The sequence below is a fragment of the Takifugu flavidus genome, chromosome 13 (genome assembly GCF_003711565.1).
Source record: "Takifugu flavidus isolate HTHZ2018 chromosome 13, ASM371156v2, whole genome shotgun sequence".
NCBI classification, from domain to species: Eukaryota; Metazoa; Chordata; class Actinopteri; order Tetraodontiformes; family Tetraodontidae; genus Takifugu; species Takifugu flavidus.
Genome location: NC_079532.1, coordinates 12263272 through 12285339, shown reverse-complemented (window position 1 = coordinate 12285339; position 22068 = coordinate 12263272). Strand labels below are relative to the sequence as shown.

General features: G+C 46.1%; 1 protein-coding gene across 1 annotated transcript in view; it reads left to right on the top strand.

Moving 5' to 3' along the window:
• igf1ra (insulin-like growth factor 1a receptor) overlaps positions 1-22068 on the top strand; it is a 59975-nt gene that overhangs the window by 32953 nt on the left and 4954 nt on the right. Inside the window, exons 3-20 of the mRNA XM_057050947.1 lie at positions 9205-9505; positions 10213-10349; positions 10779-10923; positions 11645-11853; positions 11973-12099; positions 13032-13267; positions 13348-13515; positions 13680-13887; positions 15712-15998; positions 16096-16238; positions 16745-16910; positions 17019-17121; positions 17204-17274; positions 17355-17584; positions 18134-18238; positions 18405-18564; positions 18800-18929; positions 19909-20043. Coding sequence (XP_056906927.1) covers positions 9205-9505; positions 10213-10349; positions 10779-10923; positions 11645-11853; positions 11973-12099; positions 13032-13267; positions 13348-13515; positions 13680-13887; positions 15712-15998; positions 16096-16238; positions 16745-16910; positions 17019-17121; positions 17204-17274; positions 17355-17584; positions 18134-18238; positions 18405-18564; positions 18800-18929; positions 19909-20043 — 3061 coding nt within the window. The remainder of the gene's footprint in view (positions 1-9204; positions 9506-10212; positions 10350-10778; positions 10924-11644; positions 11854-11972; positions 12100-13031; positions 13268-13347; positions 13516-13679; positions 13888-15711; positions 15999-16095; positions 16239-16744; positions 16911-17018; positions 17122-17203; positions 17275-17354; positions 17585-18133; positions 18239-18404; positions 18565-18799; positions 18930-19908; positions 20044-22068) is intronic.

Below are 22068 nucleotides of genomic sequence, written 5' to 3'. Positions count from 1 at the left end.
TGTTCCAGCGCATATTTATAACCTGACAAAACTGCCAAGCAGCTTTCTGAGCAAGAAAGTGGATAAAACCAAGAAGTCTTTCCATGGATTTTTAGGACTAACTTGGTTGAACAAGTATCACACACGTGCAGTTGTTTATAGTCAGTGCTCAGTAGTACATGAGTGTGAGTGAGCACATGGCGGTCTACAAGTTCTTTTGTTCTTCTGTTCTCTTGCTCCTTCGCTTCACTCTTCCCTCCTCCTGAACAAGAGTGGCCATGCTCGCTGCTGAGGTCCCTAAAAGGGGCAAATGAAGCAGACTCCTGAGCGTGTGTGTGCTTGTGAAAGTGTGTGTGTGCGTGTGTGTGTGGGCGCGCGTGATGGAGAGGGAAATGGTCTGATTTGGTTGCATGTAGACGGTGGAGGGGGGGGGGGGGGGGGGGATAACAGAAAACTCCACCCACTGAGAAGAGAGGAGGTGAAATATGGGGGTAGAATCATGATGTCACTGGCAGCCAATGGGAAATGTGGGCTGGGGACTGTTTCAGACCCATCAGCTGTCCCTCTCCATCCTCATGCCCTCTTATTCTGTTAGTACTGTAAGACCTGTTTTTCTTTTCAACAGTTGGCCCAATCACTGGCCCCTACCCTCTGACCTTTAACCCATGGGCCTCTCCGGGGGCCATATATGTAAGCTGCTATGCTCCCAGCGTTGAGCCCAATTCTCTGGAGCCTTTCCTCTAATATACGCAGCAGCTTTAACGCTGCGCTGAAGTCCTTTTTCTCATGGCTTCCACTCTGTGCAATAACACTGCACTGTTATTATTTTTTTTGAGAGAGCGCAGAATTTAATGGTAGATTTGCGTCATGGTAAAATCTGATTACCACCAAACGTAGAAGCTGCTGTGTGCTGAGACTGTGAGTAAAGGTGATATAACCCTCAATTTTAAAGTTTTTTTTCTCGGGGTCGATTATTACACAAAGCCTCTTCAGCTGATTTGCTAATAATTAAAACAATAATACTGGGCTCGCTGCTTAATGTGTTGCAATGGTTTTGTTATTAAACTGGAGCTTTTACATTTACGCAACAATAAACCATCCCTGTTAACTGTTGGTGCTCAACACTTTTAATACAGGAATTGTTTTTAAGCTAATGTGGCTCACCCTTTGGATGCACTGAAAGGATATTAATTGTATCAGGATGCAAAAATGCCTTTTTCTATGTCATTTAAATGTCCAAGAAGCACTTCAAACAGAGAGTAAATACAATAGCAAATCATGCACTGTGCATTTTAGGGAAACTCCAAAACTCTGATGTGGCTGAAACTTATACTGAGTTTACTGAGCCATCCTAACAGACCATCACACTAATACTGTACAGCTCAGTCCTCCACGTCCTGCTGTAAGAGATTTGAGCTCCCGACACAAACGTCTCTGCCGAGGCCTCGATTTCTTCATCGTAAGGAGTGAAAACAGGCCCACAATAAGGAGACTGTATGCGTGCACAGTAAATTTACCATGAAAGTGAAATTATGTGGAGAAGAAAAGAAACCCCAAACTCAAATGTCACATATGAAAGAGCGCATGGAGCTTCGTGGACTGTCGGGCTCCACTGAGGTTACAGAAAACAAGACGTGTGTCCCAGATTGAAGATGGAGATGTGCTGGAGCAATAAGAGGCAGTCAGCCTCCCAGCTTAGCCGTTCCTTTTACCAAAATCTTACTAAACCTATCCGTACGGATCACCTGCCATCACCCAGGTGGATAAATTCCTCCTCAGTGTTTACAAACCATAGCGTTTTAACCTTGAACTCCGGGCGGGTTCAGTGTCGTTCCACTTAATCTGGAATAACCCGTCCTTCACATTGATTCAAAGTAAAAATGCGTCATGTTGATTCCAGACATTGTGCCAAATGTTGGGCCAGGATGAGTTTTGAACCCCTTAAACCACAAACATTTGATGAGGATGAATGTTGCACAGGCACATTAACAGTGACGTGTAAATGTGCTGGGAATCGAGCCTGTTTGTTTCTGGGTTTCAGCCTGTCAGGGGACGAATGGACCTCAGCCAGGAGTCAGACTGTGCCTGCGTGTTTAAACATCAACCTCCTGAGCTAAATGAAGCAGAAGGGTGTTCATTTTATATTTCACTCAGCGTTACGTACTCATGCTGCCTTTGCTTGGGAGCCAAGCACACTTCACACGACTAACTATGCATTTGCTTTGATTTCTTTTTGCTTTCTTGAACCCAAACCAGTCACCCAGCTGCTAATGCAATAACTTTTTTCGCCAAAACATATCTCAGAAGCCGACTATTTTTAGTAGCCACCATCTACGAAAAGAACCATGTTAGGTGGCATGAGCAAAAAAAAAAGGTGAGTTTCCACCAGTTGTTTTTCCCCATGCTTACGTCTATTTTAAGATATTGCCCAGCTATGCTGAATGTCACCTTTGGTGTCTGCGACTGACATGGAGACTTCGGTGAATGTCATTATTTAGCTCAGACGAGAGGCAAAAGCATCAAACTGGCCTCAAGGAGATCGATGCTGATCCTTTTCTTTCTAAAGACAAAATCAGCATTTGAAAATAGTTGTCGATGTCAGCAGCATCCAGCAGGTCAGGTCACAGAACAGGTGTCCTTGTAATATTTAAATTTAGATGTGGCACTTAAGTGGAGTTAAATGGTCCTCTCCTGTAAATGAAGCAAAGCTCTGTTTTTAGATAACATCTGTCAAGCGTGTTGCGTTCTCTGAAGAAGCAAATTATATTATTATAATACTTATAATTTTGCCATTTCAGCAACAAATGACTACTTTTAGTGTGGGTTAGGGTTACTTTTTTTAGTTTCTGTTCTGTTTGTAGGGAGTTTTGGGCAGTTTGGCTGTAAAATAACACCACAATGTTTTCACTGCTTATCACGATTGGGATATTATAGGTGAAAATAAATATATCCACTATACATTTCTATAAACAGCCTGGGAGACCAAATAAAAAGAAGAATATTTTTAACCTGTGACTTTGTGTGGGATCTGATATATGAAGACGCACGCACGCACACTCCTTACTTTGGCCATCTGTACCTGTTCAACAACAACACAGGAGCAACTAATGAGTAAGCTGAGGCCTGAGGCTACAAGGAAGGGTTGTGCGGGTGTGTGGTTGTTGTTGTGACTGAATACAACTGAGGGGAAATGCCACGCATGCCTGAACACACAGACCAGCACATAGTTGTGCGAAAAACACATTGCTGGTCTTTAGTGGGCATGGGAGTGGAAGAGACACAGAAATACTGGGACAGGGAGCGATTGGCTGGCGTGCACATGCACACGCACACACACACATACACATGCACATACACACACATACGCATTTGTGTGCAAAACAAAGATTTAGTCAAGCCTTCCTGCACCAGCTGTCTGCACGAGAAGATATGTTGATGTTCTTAAAAAAAAAAATCCCTCTGATCAGCAAAACACTCAGCTTTCCCAGCACGCACGTAAAGGTGGAAAACACCGCTTCAGCCCATCCCTGCGCTTGAGGCGGTATCGATGCTGCAGTAACGCATCGCTGGAATCTCTGATGTGGTTTTCTTTTGGCCCTGAGTGGAGGAAGCATCCTTTCTCTGGCTGTCTGGGTTGATGTGGTTTAAACAAGTGTCTGGAGTGATCCGCTGGGGGCTCCCAGAGAGGATCGAGTTGCCGGATGAGGATGTGGCCTGATGGAGCTTAGTGAGCTGGGCGTTCAGCCTACGATCTGAGCTGCAGAAGCCCCTTCATGGGCCAGCTGAAGTCTGCTCACCTGCCTGCTACTGCTCTCAGCGTCAGTAGCCCAGCTGTGACACAGCGCGGGGAATCTCCACCGCCGTGTCCGGACCGAATATTTAGAGGTGACGTTGCGGTAAATTTAATCATGTTCTAACACGATAGACGCACTTCATGTTCAGCTCCCCCGTTAACCCTTTTCTCTGCCAAAGCATCAGTGTTTATGTGCATAAACACTGGTCTCTCAAATCACACTTGATCTATTACATGCTGCAACCCCCCCCCCACAACTTTACACTTAATGGTCAATGCAGTTCACAAGTATCATGTTAATGAGTCATGTTGAGTGCATTTGTTAAAGGTTTTCCCGTTAACTTATGGTTTCTCCGAATCCGTGGAAAAGCTGTGCTTAATCGCTATGGAAACAGCTCCCCCCCTCCCAAATGCCCTCTCAAGAGAGGACTTGTTTACCATGTCTGCTCCAGACTCAATAACATGTCAGTCATCGGGATTAGAACCACCCCTTCCCAGCTGCTATTGGTCCAGGAGGGAGCTCCCAGTTTAACCCCCACCCTCCGCTTTCCCAGCACCCTCCTCCGATGTCGTCCCTCCCCTCCAGCGCCACTGTGAATAATGAATGATTTCCCAACTGTCTGTCACACTTCCTTCTTCACATGATTGACACAGGGAAAACAGCGTGCTTCCACAGCATCGGGCGAATGGAAGATTTTATCTCACATTAGATCCTTGTCTTGCACCTTTTCATTTGTTGCGTTTAATCTGGTTTAATCTTCAAATGTGACGGCGGCCTGCTGGCAGCGAGCAAGTCGCCAGCCTTCCCATGTAAACAGTGTAGCCGTCCACTTACACAGCAAATGGCACATGAGTCGCATTCAGATGAAGAGCGCGGCCCTCTTCCGCCCCAACACCGGTGCACAGTGAAATAATACATTAGTCCTTTTGAAACCCATTCCTCCCTACAGGCACACACTCGCAGCCAACCTTTCTGTTTATCAGATGGAATTTTTTAGGGGGGGGGGGGGTCAATAGTGACTGTGTGAAATGGGGCGATTGAAAACAAAGACGCTGATATCAGACACTGGGTTGGATAACAGTATCGGTGAAACCAAATTCTTTGAGACATTTAAGTTTCTCAAGTTATTGTGTTTTATTTTATTCAATATTGTCAAGAGAAATCATAAAATAAGTAATTTTTTTTAGGATTCATTGGTTTTGTATGGTGAAAAAGATCCTCTTTTCTCCCCCCCCTGCCAGGTGGTTATTCAGGGGACATTGGGAAAAACCTGGAATAGGTTCTGGAAAAAAATTGGATCACAAAGAGGTCACTGTAGTGTTTTAATGGCACTGGTTGCAGCAAAAGAAGAGACGACACGCGGATGATAAAAAACGAACCTCACAAATTCAAAAACAAACATCAGTCCCGTTTAAGAGCCTACAAAGTAAAACCAAGTCTTTAAACTGTCCTTAAAAGCACTCAAGTCCTCTTTATCAGGCTTTACTGCAGGTTTGGAGCGAAACTGTGGCCTTCGTGACCCTGAACCGCCATGATGGTAGCCAACCTCGCAGATATAAATTGATGCTTCCCCGATTTCCTTCCTCCGTCAGGACCCGATACCAATTGATTCTTTTTCTCTCTTAGATGTTGCTCTCTTCCTAGCCCACATCGCATTCCACAGTCATGTTTGCAGCTGAAATCCTTCCTCTTCTCGGGTCTCCATGGCAATTCCTAAAGTTGTTATTGTGTTGTTGTAGCAGAACAAGGGGGATTAACATTCTCCCCGTCGAGTGTGCTGCGGTCTGAAACATTCTGCAGATTCCTCACATAGTGCAGTGATTGGAGGATACCTTCACATCAAAATCAAGGGGTCGTCTGTCTCCACCAAAGAGACGAGTCTTTCTCCCCCCTGCCGCAGTCGGGGAGTTCTGGTGACCAGCAGGAACAGGTTGTCGTTTGGCGGGTTTTGGTGTCGAGCCTGAGTGTGTTTATTTACAGGAAGAGCAGGAGAGAAGCTGCTGGTGAGGGTTGTGTCACTGCTGTAAGAACCAACCTGTGTTTGACGTCTGTTACTGTACAGCCTGACGTCACCGTCCAAACGCTGCCCGTCGGCATTTTTGTGCGCTTTGCTCTCTTGCCTTTCAGTTCTGGTCAAATGTAGCACAGAGCGCACGGAAATAGGTCGAATCTCAGTCTGCTCATGCTTCTAATTTAGTCCAAAGATGACGACTTATCTGGAGAAGAGCCCCATTAGGTTTCTTTTGAAGTAGTGGCAACCCACAATTCCCTGCATAGCTATGTGTAGAGAGCAGCGGCACGAAAATACAGTCTGCATTAGAGGCATCTATAAATAGGGGATTGTATCCCTGATACCACGGGTTGTTTGGTCACACAGCGAGACCGGGTCGACTTATATGGATTTAAGGCGGCAGCTCCTCCTCCCGTTGGCTTCTTCTGGAGGAAGCTATGTGTGTTTGGAATTTCTCTTCATTGAGGAATCTGTGAAAATAATGCAGAGAGGAAGGGTCCTCCTTCAGCAAGGCTCATTAGAGTTTGCCTTGGCTGCCCCCTTTTGGTAGGATTCCAAGAAAATTAAGCTGCGCTGATGTCAGCACCCCCCCCCCCCCCCCACGCTCCCACCGGCCCCAGCAAATGTGCAACCTCGATCAACCCAGCACCAATGTCAGCGTCATGTTTCCCATCAAATCACAGCTGCCATGTGAGGACCTACAGTACGTGTGCGTCAGCTCTGGAAGCCGTCTTAAAAATAATAAAATAAAAAAGTCCTCTGGCATTTTCTTTGGGCCACAACCAGGACAGTTAGATGTAGTGTTCGGGAGGCACACATGCACTACATGAGTGTGAGTTTTGCATGCAGGAGCTGCTCTGAAACTTCAAGGTTTCTCTCAGAAAGCTGTGATGTCGAATTCCTGAGACAATTTGCAGTGCATTGAATAAAGATATTGTATCAGGTCTATTGCATGAGATTAGATTTTCTTCTCTTTTTAGAACCCTGAAGGAATTTTCCAAGTAGGGAACGTGTATTTTCATTCTGCAACACAGCTCTAATGCACATCTCATTCTTCACCTACATGGATGTTTGGATATAGTAAAGCAACAGAATATTCATCACAATCAATGTCTGTGTGTGTGTGTGTGTGTGTGTGGGGGGGGGGGGGGGGGGGGGGTTGAATTTGGACAAAATGCTTTGTATTCTGCAGATCTGATGAACATGCCACCTTCCATGTGTAGAGAACAACATGTGGTAATGATGCAGAATCACAATTTAATAGTGAAATTAATGTTTTCTACATGTGTTTACTTATATACTGAATACCCAAATCTGCATTCTGCTAGCAAAGTGAGGCCCTTTTGACTGGTCCACACCACCTCAAAGGACTGTTTGAGGGTTTAAACATGGTTTTAAGGGGGGTTATAATTGGGTTAGGGTCAGGGTTAGGGTGACGAGCTGGGTCGCGTAATATGCCTATAAAACTTTTCCCAAAGATAGAAGTAGAGGGATGTGTGGGTCTGTGCACAGTGAGTGTTTGTGCATAGCTTCGTAGCTGTGTCTTTGCACAAGGACACGGGAATCAGGAGCACTTCGCCTTATTTTAGTTCAGTTTAGGGTTGCTCAGTTTAGCTTTATTGAATTTTTGGGGAAATTTGCTTTTCTGCAACAAATGAAGACAACACTGGCGATTTTATTAAAAACATATCACAATTCACAAAAGGAACGGTGAAGTTTTGCCACCTGTGCCATCTCTCATACCTAAATTAGTTTTTATCAACCACCCAGACAGGTTACATTTTCCCCCAGGTACCTGAACTCATCACATTCCCACGGTGGCCCTTTATCTCGATAGAAACTTTTTAAACAGAGAAAAATCACAAGTAGAAACTGCTGGCAACTTATTCCAGCATAAATCATCTGCAGTGAAAACAGAACTTTTGAACCCGATGTCAGGACTCATCTCACCGGTGATGCACTAAAAATGTTAGTTTAACTATTGATTTTATGTAACATTATTGTTGTCCTTACTTAGTATTGTCGATTATTGACACTTTTTTACACACTATTTACTTGTGAGATGCTTTGTTGGAATCTCGGGCACGTTTGGGTTTTTCATTATTTGCACTGACTACAATTGGAGTTTGTTATAAAGGAACATTATACTAAATTTAGACAATATTTTTGGAAAAGCGTTGCTATTTGGGGTAAACTTGACATCCTGAATGACAACCTTTGTAATTTATGTCTGCTTGTAGTCTTAATCTCCTGGGTTGAAGACAAACACATGAATTGTGAGACGAGGTCGGCCTGTGGGAAACTATTGTGTGCTATTGATAATACACCATCATGGGTTTTGGTTTCTAGGTGATTCCCAGTAAACAGAGAAGCCTCTGTTATTTCTGTTACTCAACCTTAATCTGAAACATCCCGAAATCTTTTATCCTCTCATTTTTTCCTCTCATAGTCTGGAACAGGACACGCTGGTTGTTTTGAAGCTGAAATTGTAGCAGGAGTGTGTGGAGTTTTTTCTTTTTTTTTTTTTTTACAGTTGGCTTTTAGTGAAGAAAAATATTAAGAGGGTTTGTTTTGATTGCAGAGATGTTCCTGTTTTTTCTTTCAGAATCAGACGTTCTTTTCGTAAATCAACATTTGCTCTTAAGGCTGATTATTGTCTGCACGTCTTAATATTTGTCCTGCTTAATGTTGACTTTTTTTTATAATCCAGTTTTATCCGTTTGGCATCTGTGGTTACCGGAGTTGCCTCATAGCCAAAGGTTTTCAGGTTTAATTCCAGTTTTTCTTTTTTTCCCTTGTGTTTTGAACCTGTTACCCAGTCATGGGGGGGTGGGGGGGGCTGGGACAGACTCCAACACCCGCTGTGACCCTAATTAGGGATAAGAGGCTGTTAAGACGGTTGACGGTGTTGTTGGCTGGGCTGAGATGTGCCACATTACTGTTTACCTCCTGCTCTCTGAACGTGTGTTTAGACGCATGTATATGATGTTTCTGCATTTTAAAGGATGTGTTTTAGCAAACTGGTGCTATTTCCTTTGGCTCTGCCTCCTTTTTACCTTCACTTATACCCAAATCATTCTTTTATATTAAAAAAAAAATCATTTTCTACATAAAATAGTTGCTGAAATTCGTTTTCACTGTTGTCAGTATCAGTATTGGCTATGTGAAAGAATTAATCAAAGAAACTTAAAGAAGAATAATCTAACAATATTAAATTCTGAACATTATGATGATGATGATGATGGTTATTATTATTATTAATATAACTATTATTGACCATCCACAGCAGCCTTAATGTTACATACACTGTGTTTTGCCTCTTTTTTGACCTTTACCATCCTTGATTTTATGGGAACGGCATCCTGCTGTGCAGACTGTCTGACATCTGTCCACCCCCCCCCCACCCCTCTGTCTCCCCAGTCTGTCCGGAGCGCTGCAAGCTCGCCTGCACGGACCAGGGCGAGTGCTGCCACAGCCAGTGCCTGGGCAGCTGCACTGAGCCCCACAACGACATGGCGTGCTCCGCCTGCCTCCACTACCACCACGAGGGCCGCTGCGTGCAGGACTGCCCTCCGGGCACCTACAAGTTCGAGGGCTGGCGCTGCATCACCATGGATCTGTGCTCTCAAGTGCACCTGCTCGACGACACTCAGTTTGTCCTCCACGGGGGAGAATGCATGCCCGAATGCCCCTCCGGCTTCACACGCAATGAGACAAATCCGTAAGGACGCGCCCTTCACTTCAGAGTTCTGATGATGTGTTTAAATAGTGCAACCATGTGATGCTGCTGCTTTGGAACGGTTCCGTGAACCATTACTGCATCGGGGTTTCAAGATTTCTTTGAATTTCGTGACCGATTTTTGTAAACACAACTGAAATAATCGCAGAAAAAGGCTGTTCGCTGCGGGCTATTGCATGAAGAATTCATCGGCATAAAGCATCCTGGGTACTTGCTTGAACTTTATCTGACCCTTCTTTTCTCAGGTCTTTCCACAGATCTGCTTTTTTTATTAGTGGTTCAAGAAACTGTTAAAAAAAATCCTCATAGATATTTTACGAGATAACTCCCTTCAACTCCCCTTTGTTGGACACGCGGACAAACTTTTCCGCTGTTTTGTCTTGTCGGCTCCCAAACTCTCCGTTGCCGGCTCTCTGTTGCTGTGTATTTCTTTTTGGACATACCACCGATGTTTCGTCTCTGAGATCAGTCCAGTGAGTCACTCTCTCATGAGTTCAGATGAGACAGAGTTTAAACTCTCTGCGTGAGAGATAGCCTTGTGTCACGCGTTGAATTTATTGGCCTGAATCATTTGGAATGAGTTAGGGAGTGGACAAATTATTTCAGGATGATGTAAATAAAGCAAGAATTTGCTCTTAAATCATCTCTTTCTCCCCATCCCCCCTCCTCTCCTCTTCTGCTATGTACAGAATGTTTTGCAATGCCTGCAATGGACCCTGTGACAAGTCGTGCCCTTCGTCCATGATCGACTCTGTGGACGCTGCTCAGAGCCTGAAGGGCTGCACCGTCATCGACGGCAATCTGGACATTAACATTCGGCACGGAAGTGAGTGATTTAATTACACGCAGCTCTGTCATTTTTATTGAAACTTTTGTGTCATGTTCAAAGGTCGTTAAAATGATGTATTTTTTTTTTCATTTTCAGCCGAGTCTTTCTCTCTTGCCTGTGTTATCATACTCAATAAAAATAGAAATATAGATCATTCTCCCTTATTCCCGCCATGATGCCCAATGAGGCAGACTGGATGAACATTACACGTGCTTCTAACTCAATTATCACATTATGTGCCGTTTGTTTGTTCAGTTGACAGAGCGGCTCACTAGCTAATCTCCACATACGATAAATCCTAACTAATGTCGTACTCATTGGGATTTTTCAATTAGGAACAAGTGTGGGTGTTGCTGCAGCAGCTTCGGTGACAGCAGAGGTTCCTTATTATAACACTCTGCTTATGTTCCTCCCCCTTGTCCCCAGATAACATCACATCTGAGCTGGAGAGCTTCATGGGATTGATCCAGAGAGTGACGGGCTACGTGAAGATCCGACACTCCCACGCACTCGTCTCTCTGTCCTTCCTCAAGAGCCTGCGTTTCATCAACGGGCACAAGCTCATCGATAAGTACGTCCCCTCGAGGCTGTCTGTTTGCACGCTTCGCCTGTGGATGCTTGCACGCCGCGTGGGGCGAATGGGGAGTTAGCGGACGCGGGGCGAACCGCAGCACACCAGGGGGGCCCCGCCACACACAAAACGGTTGAAGTCGCATTTATGTCGCAGCCAGTTCTCGCTGCAAGAGCGACCGCCTTTTCTGGTTGATCGGTGCATTCCCATGAACCGAGGAATCTAAATATAACAGAGCCATTTGCAGATATTCTAGTATCATGTCAGAAAGGCACGATAAGAGTGTCGCTGTTAAGTCGAAGGGCACTCAGGTGATTGTCTCACGCACAAGGGAAAGTTTTTTCCATCATGGCCAGGGGTCATGGGAGATCCTGTCACCCTTCATGCTATCGTTTGCGTCGGGGTAAGGTTTCACCCAGAGGAATGCTCTTGAGGACGGCAGGCATTACGTCGGCTCTGGAAGTCGTCTGCTATTCATACTTGAACGGCTGAGTGTTGGCTCTGTCTCTGTTTCATATCTTTCTGTGCACACAAGCTGTCAAACAAACAATCCCGAGGTGATGTGTCACGCACCTCTTAATGGTACGCACTGCCACGAGGGGGAGAGCAAAGTTTAAACCACTTCTTTTTCCTCTGATACTCTGGTACACCCAAGCTTTGTGCTGTTTTCGTGATTTCTGAGAGATGGTTGTAACTTTCCCTCATTATTCTTCATTATCAGCATATACGCATTCTCCGCCATCAACAACCAGAACCTGCAAAACCTGTGGGACTGGAACCAGCACAACCTAGCGATTCTGAACGGACGCCTCTTCTTTCGCCTGAACCCCAAATTGTGCATATCGGAAATCCACAAGATGTGGGAGAAAACGGGCAAGACAGAGAAACCAGAGGAGGGGGACTTCCTTAACAACGGTGAACAAGCCAGCTGTGAGTATTTTTTCCACGTCACCTTTGGCCAAAGGAGCTACACATTTATTTATTTGATTCATTTTTTACATTTTTACTTTTTTGATGATGTTTCATTGAGAATCCATCTGTTCAAACAGGTAAAAGTCACATCTTGAAGTTCAAGTCCAACGTCACATCGAGCCACACCATCGGGTTGACATGGGAAAACTACCGGCCTCCGGGATACAAAGGCATGATCAGCTTCATCGTCTACTACAAGGAATCGTGAGTAGAGAACTATCACAGAAAATCGTGAATCCAGGAATTTGCCATTACGCACTAAGAAACAAACCCTAAGTCAGCCCAACCCAAAGAAACCTGCAGCTGTTCCACAAATGTAACCATTCAACACGGTTTCCTGTGACCTATCTGAGGCCAGGTCTCATATTTGACCAAAATCAGTCCTCCGAAAGCCCATGTGAGTCGGATTCCTCATGTTTTAAATCAGCAGATGACGCACGTTGACATCATGGGACGTGGAACATAAACATGACTCAGGGTTTTTGCCTTTTTCCAACACAAATAAGCACCTGAATCACACAAAGAGAGATGAATCACCGCCAAGGCTTTGATTCATTGGTTTAAAATATATTATACATTAACAAATATACAATATTTCTCATAGTAAATATTTTGAAACCAGCATTATGATATACAGTAATATTAAACAGTTGCCTATATATTGAAGAATGCACAATAGGGTATTGTTTGTTTAATATCAGTGTCAGTTCCTCTCAAATTAAGAGGAACTTAATTGAAAAGAATGAGAGATTCTCTGTGGTCGGCGCGTTTAACCACCATCTGTTCATATGACATGTGGCTGTTCACTATTTTCCACATGCAGTGTCTGAGCTTTAAGATTAATTTCCTGCTTTGAGGCTTTCTGTTTTAAGACAGCTAAAAGACAGATTCTTACAATGGAAAGGCTATCACCCCGTCTGTTTATTATTTAAGATCTGGATCTAATTTCTCTTATTCCACTGGTACAAAGAAAAACAAATGACAGCCTTGAAGGTAGATTGAAAATAAATAAAGTGCTTACTGTTGAATTACATCATCGGACATGACCTAGAAATCGGTTCACGCGTACATGTTGTAGTTTTTTTAATGAAGCTGCCATGTCGTTAATATGCCGCCTTGTTGTCTGTCCTCACCAGTCCGTTCCAGAACATCACAGAATTCGACGGCCAGGACGGCTGTGGATCAAACAGTTGGCACATGGTGGACGTAGATCTACCTCAGGACCAGAGCATCGACCCGAAAATCACCCTTCTGCACCTCAAGCCCTGGACCCAGTATGCTATATTTGTGAAGGTCATTACCCTACAATTGGGGGACAAACACATCACGGGGGCGAAGAGCGACATAATATACATCCGCACACGCCCGTCATGTGAGTATCCCCTCCAGTCTGTAGATGAATTCCCACCTCTCTGCGGCACTTTTATTCAACATCACATGATTCCGTTGCAGTGCCGTCTATGCCCAAAGACCCTCGTGCTTATGCTAACTCCTCCACCCAGCTGGTAGTGAAGTGGTCACCTCCAGCCTTTCCCAACGGCAATCTGACATACTATCTGGTCCGCTGGCAGCGGCAGCCAGAGGACAGAGAGCTCTACCAGCACAACTACTGCTCCAAAAGTGTGTATAAACCCTCTTGTATGTGTGCTTCCAACAGTGTTGACCTCTGAAATAGCTAAACAACCCTTCGCAGGTAGTGACTGTAAAGGCCTTGTATCATAAGGAGCTGCGTTGGTGCAGACATAAGATGCACATTCCTAAACACTTGTTTTCTCTTGAACCAGAACTCAAGATCCCACTCCGGATCTCAGCCACAGGGCATATGGACATGGAGGAGAGCACCAAGCCCACCAAATCTGACCTGGCGGGTGCAGGCAACGTCCAATGCTGCAACTGCCCGAAGACATCTGAAGTGAAGGACCGGGAGAAGGATGACCGTTTGTTTTTCAAGATGTTTGAGAACTTCCTCCACAACGCCATCTTTTTGCCAAGGTATAGTGACCTTTTGACCTGTGGGAACCAGCCACGTAACTCGGGGTCTCGGTGGCGAAGGACGTCGGGGTGAAAGGGCTGCTCTGTGGCTCGGCCCTTTTGGTTTGCTCACGGGGATACGTGCTTGTTCAGATCCACAGCCGCCTCGGTGTGATTGCGGCTTTTCCGTTGTCATAGCAACAGTGACAGTGGGGGTTGTCGGGTCCAAGCAGGCAGCAATTTAGGCAACAAACAAACCCAGGAGAGAGGTGTGATTAGCGAGTCTAAAGGACCTGGCGTGGCGGCACACTCGAAGCCGCTTGTGCTTTTGTTGTCCACAATAGCGACTGACATCTGTGTTGTGTTATCATTTCGCCTGGTTTCAGTGGACCAAACTCTCTTCCTCCCCCACGGACCTCTTAACATCACTGATAGGCTGACACAAAACCCCTACAACCGGCGCCCTCATGCCCATCCATGGCAACAAAACAAGGAAGGCTCGCTTCCCTCGTCCTCCTGAGAACATTCAGCAGATAAGAACTCTGGAAGAGTTCTTTATCTTGTAATTGACTGGTTATTGTTCTTCAGCACACGTGAGTGTCTGCAGAATTGCTTAGTTCTTACAGATCGCTCCAGGGCCTCAACTTTAATCCAAAAGTTCACTGTTTAGAACCTGTAAGCTGCCAGGGGAACCTACGGCAAATGCATCTGGAATGTAGATGAATGAGGGAAGAGCCCCGTCGGTGCTGGAAGACTGACAGAGAGTCAGAAGGACGGGCTGATTTAGTGGAGCTCAGTCAGGTGGCTGCTGGTGTCTGATTCAGCAGGAACCCAAACCTGTTATCGGCTGACTTCAGCCTGTGTTTACTTTAGTCACCTGCTGCTGAAATGCGTGATGCACACGTCCAGAACCAGTTCAGGATCTGGCGACGGACCCTTCACCTATGTTGAATGTACACAAACGAGCCTCCGTGTGCCTGAGAGCCTAATCGAGGGTTTTCTCTTTGGGTTCCGTTGCTTGAAAGGTGTATTCTTTTTTTAGCCGCTGAGGTCAGGGCACTATCTGTAGTAACTCACTCGTTATAAGGTCAAGCTTCAGTCAGCTGAAGAGGACTCTCTCAGAGGGCTCAGACGCCCCTGCTCGAGCCTCAACACCCCCTTCAGATGATCAGGTGATTTTTTTTTAGTTTTGCTGCCTTCTACAATTACTCAACTCGCTATACTATTGAGCAGCTATTTTAAAACTGAGTAGTAACTTTCTAGGCGGGGGGGGTTGCATGTTGAAAAATAATAATTATTAAAAAATCATGAACTGTGTGGAAATCTTTGTGTACAGCCGTCGACAGCGTGAATTATGAGCATCACATGCTGTAATCCAAATCTAACCACCTGCTCATGTGGTCCTTGTTACCGCCTATAGACACTTATCACCTAGAGAGTTCTAAAAAGGCTCTGTTCTACATCACCTGTTCACCTCCGCCTGTCCGCACCATGCTCATTTTACAATGACTGTGGTCGTGTGCCGACTGCTGAATCCAGGTCGCGCTGTTACCCACAAGAGCATCCGAGTGTTCACCTAACTGTAGCATAAAAAATGTCGGTATAATGAATAATGAATCTGTGGATAAAATAGTAAAAATATGGTGAAGTTACTGGAAGTAATATTGCACTTTGTAGACGGTCCCTGGGAGTTCATGCAATATCTCCTCTTTTGGTGTTATCTCTTTCTTTTAATAAACTCCACCTTGGTAGGAACGAAATAGAATTAAGAATGCTTCAAAGGTTTTGACTTCTTTCAAAAAGAAGAACTATGTCTGACCTCGTCCTCACCTCTCTGTGTTCCAGGCCGCCGGATCGCCGCCGCAGAGATGTCTTTGGTGTGCCTAACTCCACGCTGTTTCTGGAGGGCGGAGTCAGGGGGAACACCACGATCGGCACAGGGGACAACACCACAGACAGCATCCCTCCTATCAAGGAGTACCCCTTCTCAGAGGGAAAGAGCACAGTGGAGTTCTTAGAGATCCCCCACTTGCAACCTTTCACCGTTTACCGCATTGACCTCCACGCCTGCAACGAGGAGGTGGGACACTGCAGCGTCGGAGCTTTCGTCTACTCCCGGACCAAACCTGCAGGTTGGAAGCCCACCTGGACGTGCCGGGGTGCAGATTACACCTGCCTGTCGCGCTCTTTTAGTATGTCACTAACAAGGATGTGTGTTTGTTTCCCCAGTTGGAGCCGACGACATCCCTGGGAAGGTGATATATGAGAGGAGCGATAAGGTCGAGGGTTGCGTGTTGCTGCATTGGTCAGAGCCCGTCACGCCAAACGGTCTCATCTTGATGTACGAGGTCAAGTTCCGCCCTGGGAATGAGGTGCGTGTTAGATATCACAGGTGTGACCTGGCCTGAGGTCACTCATTACTTCACGTGTTGCGTCATATCTACTCCGCGCTGCAACAGGTTATGATATCAAGGAAAGATGGGGGGGTTGAAGATTGCCGCAGGGTGGTGATCTATACTCAAAGGAGAGCTGAACAGAGGAAGAATACCTGCGAGTGTATTTCAAGACATCTAAATTAATCAAAAAATTTTCAAAACATATGGCTGAATTTATGGAGCTATCATGGTAATCCACGTGTAGATTTCCGTCTTTAATTCAAGGTTTTTAGGGAATTTTATTCAGCAATCAGTCCTTTGTTCAAAAAAGCATCATCGGAATATAATTTAACACTCGTAAAAATCAGTAAAAACCCAATGACTGTCTGAAGTCTGGACTACGTGACCTGTATTCCTGCCCCTCACTCAGAGGTCACCTAGTTAGCTCCAGAAATGATCCTGAAGTTGAGACGTTCAACCAGAGCCGGTTTTCACTCTTGCAGCCCGAGAAGCACAAGTGTGTGTCGCGGCAGCACTACCTGGAGCACAAGGGAGCCCGGCTGACCAACCTCGGACCAGGGAATTACTCTGCTCAAGTGCGCGCCACTTCTCTGGCAGGAAACAGCTCCTGGACCGAGAGCCTGTTTTTCTACGTGCCGCCGCCCAAACGTAATGCAGCACATCTCGTTATCCCAGTCAGAATCTGGGAAATGCTGAGGATGTTTGAAGGCAGCAATAAGAACGCCGAGCCTGTGCTAACGATGTTTTTCTCTCCAGGAGATGATGGCGTTACCTTCTACCTGGTCATCATCATTCCCATCCTAGCGACTCTTTTAATCGCCGGCCTCACCACGATCCTCTTCTTTGTGAACAAAAAGAGGCGAGTACCTTCATGAACATTTTGTGTTTCCCTCCTCGCAATGATTACAAACCATCACATCCTGATGTCCTGCTGATTGCAGGAACAGTGACAGGTTGGGAAACGGGGTTCTTTACGCGTCCGTCAATCCAGAGTACTTCAGCGCTGCAGAGAGTAAGAGAATCAACAAGAATCGCTGCGTTTCTGTTTGGGTGAGAATATGTAGGGTTGAGCCGCTGCGTGTGTTGATCCAGTGTACGTCCCGGACGAGTGGGAGGTGGCCAGGGAAAAGATCACGATGCACAAGGAGCTGGGCCAGGGCTCCTTCGGCATGGTGTACGAGGGCATCGCCAAGGGTGTGGTCAAGGACGAGCCCGAGACGCGAGTGGCCATCAAGACGGTCAACGAATCGGCCAGCATGAGAGAGCGGATCGAATTTTTGAACGAGGCGTCGGTCATGAAGGAGTTCAACTGTCACCACGTGGTAAGAAGGAAGCAGCCGGTCATCAGATCACACAGATCCCGCCCGCAGAACTCCAAATGAGCTTTATTGGCCCATTAAAAGCATGAGCAGTATCAGCGGGGTGCGACGCCATTGTCTTTGCTCGGGAAGCCAAGGCCCAAGGCAGCATCCAGGCTCCCGTGCCGTGTACATCCTCTCATCGGTGCGCTCACAGCCTCATTAAATGCCTGGGATTCTTTTTTCCCCTTTGGGAAGTCTGGCTGCTAAAAAGACAACTACTTAATCATTTAAGTTATTTTGAAAGATGAAATGGAAATAAATTTACCACCGGTCTTTAAACTTGCCCAAAATCCGTGGAAGAAAAAAGGGGTGATGATCCAAACACAAGTAAAAGGAAGCGATGCTAACTAGCTTAGCACAGAAGTCAGTAGTGGACCTGCACCCTTATAGAATTAGCAGATTAGACTTTTTTAACCAGATGTTTAGATTAAAAGTGCAGTTAATATGTAGCCGCTATTGATGGACTATTGATTGGCGATATCTGCCTCTGCTATGGTGTGATCGGTGCAGGTGCGGCTGCTGGGTGTGGTGTCTCAGGGACAGCCGACGTTGGTGATCATGGAGCTGATGACCCGCGGAGATCTTAAGAGCTACTTGCGCTCTTTACGCAAAGAAGTAAGCAGCCTTCTCTCTCTTTCTCACTCACACACACACACAAACACACACACACACAAGCTTGTAACAGTTTCTATAGAATGTGGTCTCTGGAATCGAATGGTCTCTATTCCAGCTCTGTCTGACAGCTGCTCCAGGACTGACTAATGATTGTTTTTCTTTATAGAACTCCACCAGCCAGGTCCTGCCACCACTCAAAAAGATGATCCAGATGGCGGGGGAGATCGCCGACGGCATGTCGTACCTTAATGCCAACAAGTTTGTCCACAGAGATCTGGCTGCCAGGAACTGCATGGTGGCCGAGGACTTCACTGTGAAGATTGGAGGTAAGTCGAGCTAATCAGGCTCTTCCTGGTTGTTCAGGGCCGAAAACCAGACGATGGTGATAAATAGGTGTTTGGATTTCAACGATTGCCTGAAGCGGGGGAGGCTTAATGTAGATGGACGGAGTGAGAGTGGAAGAAATGAGGGAATGGGTGAGCTCCTTCTCCCACACAGTGGAGGAGACAGTTAGTGGCTTTCCCAACCTTTGGTTTTCATGGGTTTTTCTTTCCTCTTTAGATTTTGGAATGACGAGAGACATTTACGAGACAGATTACTACAGAAAAGGAGGGAAGGGCCTGCTGCCTGTCCGCTGGATGTCTCCAGAGTCACTGAAAGATGGCGTGTTCACTACAATGTCTGATGTCTGGTACGAGAATAAACACTCACACGTCTACATTACGAAACATTCACGCAACAAGGGGGGGAAACTTCTTCATATCAGCTAAACTAAACAATTTAATACACTTCATACAGTGTCAAACATGCTACTCTTGTCATTCACAGCCCATTGTTTGTCACAAACTGTATATTTCAATTGGACATTAAATTTCAGCCCACTTTGCCCATTTTTCCCCCATTCACAGGGATGAATATACATGTTTACCAGCTCTCTTACAACTTTTTGTTTTCCAACTCAACATGTCCCAAGGGTCAGTTCCTAAAAGTGGGCTTAAACTGCTCCAGATGTTCTCTAATCATAGGCTGCAGTGCCAGCACCAACCCACCTCCGCGTTTGTGTACTGCATCTACCGCTTTGATGTTACGCAGATGAACTGCTGCAAGTCATAGCCATTCTGGGCTCCATGGGAACTCACAAATAGGAAACTTTTTGTTCCACTGATGAGGAAATGCTGTGTGAATCAGGCTTTTGTCTGTCTGAGGGGGTTCCAGGCAGCAGTATGCACCATATGTACCCTGGAGTTTACTCTTACGCCACCAGAGAAACCAGCAGAAAGACTGAACCAAACTTTAGACTAAACGTTGCCGCCGAAGTCGAGATAGGAACTTTGTGGATGAGAGGTTGAGATTAAACCGAGGCGGTGTTGAGTAATCTTTTGTCTTTTAGGTTTAAATGATGCATTTTATACTGTAATTTGCATTCGGCCGCATTTTATGTTTAATTAAGCCTTAGCAAAGTTTGAATCTAAAAATGACATGACATGTTGTCCTTAAAAGTTTAAGGAGGAGCAATAAATGTCACTTTTCACCGTAGATCTACGTCTCAATGTCATAAAACCATGCAGCAGTGTTTAATTCGTATACATTTGTCATCTTAGCTGTTTCTTCCGTGTTCTGCACGAGTAACAACGGACTGACATTGATTCAAACTATCAAAACTCTTGCAGGTCGTTCGGTGTGGTGCTGTGGGAGATTGCCACCTTGGCGGAGCAGCCGTACCAGGGCATGTCCAACGAGCAAGTGCTGCGCTTCGTCATGGAGGGAGGACTCCTGGACAAACCCGACAACTGCCCCGACATGCTGTAAGTCTAACTCATCTCCCCTTTTCAGATCGTACACTTTTATGGTGTAAAACCTCTCTGGTTTTATCCTCGACCGCCGACGACTCCGCCTCGCATGTCCCATTCAATTTCAAGAGCGGGTCTATTTAAAGCAGAGGTCCTGAGATATCATGTGGTGTGTAAGCTGAGGTACAGCCAAAAATGAGTCCCGACATTGACGTCATGGTTTAAATGTGGACCGTTGACGACACTTTCAGCTATGGCGAGAAAACTCATCGGCTTAGGCCCATAGAAGGGATGCCTCAACCCGTGTGTGAAAGATGCCCCTCATTCCGATGGGTGCGATGACGGCCTCTGTCCAGGAAACCAAGCGGGAAAGATGAGCTTCATTAACTCCGATATGAACCGCCGCGGCCGGTCAGAGTGGATACACACTCTGACCTCAGCGTTAGGGCATCTCGGTGTCTCTCTGCACGCCGCCAGCCTCACCTTAGAAAGGGAATGCAAGCTGACGGGAAAAACAGCTCCCAAATGTTGTGCAGACACAGACCTCTGGTTTCTATGGCAGCCTGACTGTTTTGTCCTGATTACAGGAGTGTGTGGATTGTGTTACTGAGGTGGCGGCGGTGGGAGACCCGGGGGGTGGGGGTGCAGGGGATTAGCCCCATGCTCTGTGAGCAACACATGTGGACGTCGCCGCTGCTGGCTTGAATTATGCGAGATTTCCAGAGGAGTGCTGAAGTGCGGCAGAGCCAGACACCCCTACAAAGACCGAGCACAATGATAGAAGAGGGATGAGTCATGTTTGGAGAGCTCCGACTGTCTCCTCCTTTCCCATGACCGTGTAGCCGAGGGTCAGTGGTCAGACTTCCCGAATTGCTGGCTGGAGTTTTCCTACAGACAAAGGTGCATTGTTGCTCCCTCCTTCTCTGAGGAGTTGGCCGACAAGGAAAGTCAAGACTCCGAGGCCACATTAAAGAGTCTTTTAATGACAGAGCGCACTGAGGTACATTCCGCTGTATATCAAGGTCACATTAGCGATAAAGTCTCAGTCTCCTCATCTAACACCCGCCGCTGACGTGCACACTGCTGTTTGCGACTCTGATCTGTAGTTTCGTCAGAGCGAGTCTGCTCTAAATGTGCAAGAGCAGCTAAAGTGGGTCAACCATTGGGAAAAGAAGGCAGTTTCATGAAAATAAGGACACGTCCTAAGTTTATTTCACGTCGGCATCACGTCTGTTGTGCACCTGTGTGTCGGGAGAGACTTGAGGCTGACGGGCAGTCGGGATTTACTGCGCTGTTTGTTTTCCAAAGTTGCAATAAACAAGCCTTGTGTACAGCAGTGGGGGACTCAAGCTGCCCCGGAGCGCCAACCAGCACCGACATCCATTATGCCTTTCTTTTCTTCCGAGTCCCGGGTTTGGACAGTACAAAGCCAGCTTTTGCTGCGCTGCTTAAAAAGGAATCCGAGCTGCACCCCACCCTCCTCCCCCATCCCGGATGTTTCAGAGTGTGAAACAAACTGCATGCTTAAGAAAGCTGTAACCATAATTCCTCTGCACAGAGAGAAGCTGACACCCAGCTGTACCGGGTGTTGCATGGTGCAACGAGATCGCTGCACCAGAAGTGACACCAGAGAGAGGTGTTTACTTCAGTGGGGGCCCTGAGAGTGCGCCCCACTTGTTCTGCGTATAACTGAAGCTCAGCTGCTGGCCTGGCATAGCAACCAAACTCAAAGAAAGTGCTGCATTAGTCATATTGCCGTAATGCAGCAATAAATACGTCATCCAGTCATTTTGTAATGTCTTCTGCAAAGGTGTTTTGTAACTCTGTCTACTCTCCTCTCGGCTGCATGCTGTCATAACACTTCTACTGTAAATCCCAAAAATAAAACTAAAGGAGTCGGTCTAAAGGGATGAAAACGGGTGACGCTAAAACCCTCCTTTAGCGTGTGTGTGTGTGTGTGTGTGTGTGGCGCGAACCAACTTTATTGAAGTCACACCCAATAAAAAAGGATATGAAGCAAAATAGGAAACAAGGCCGAGC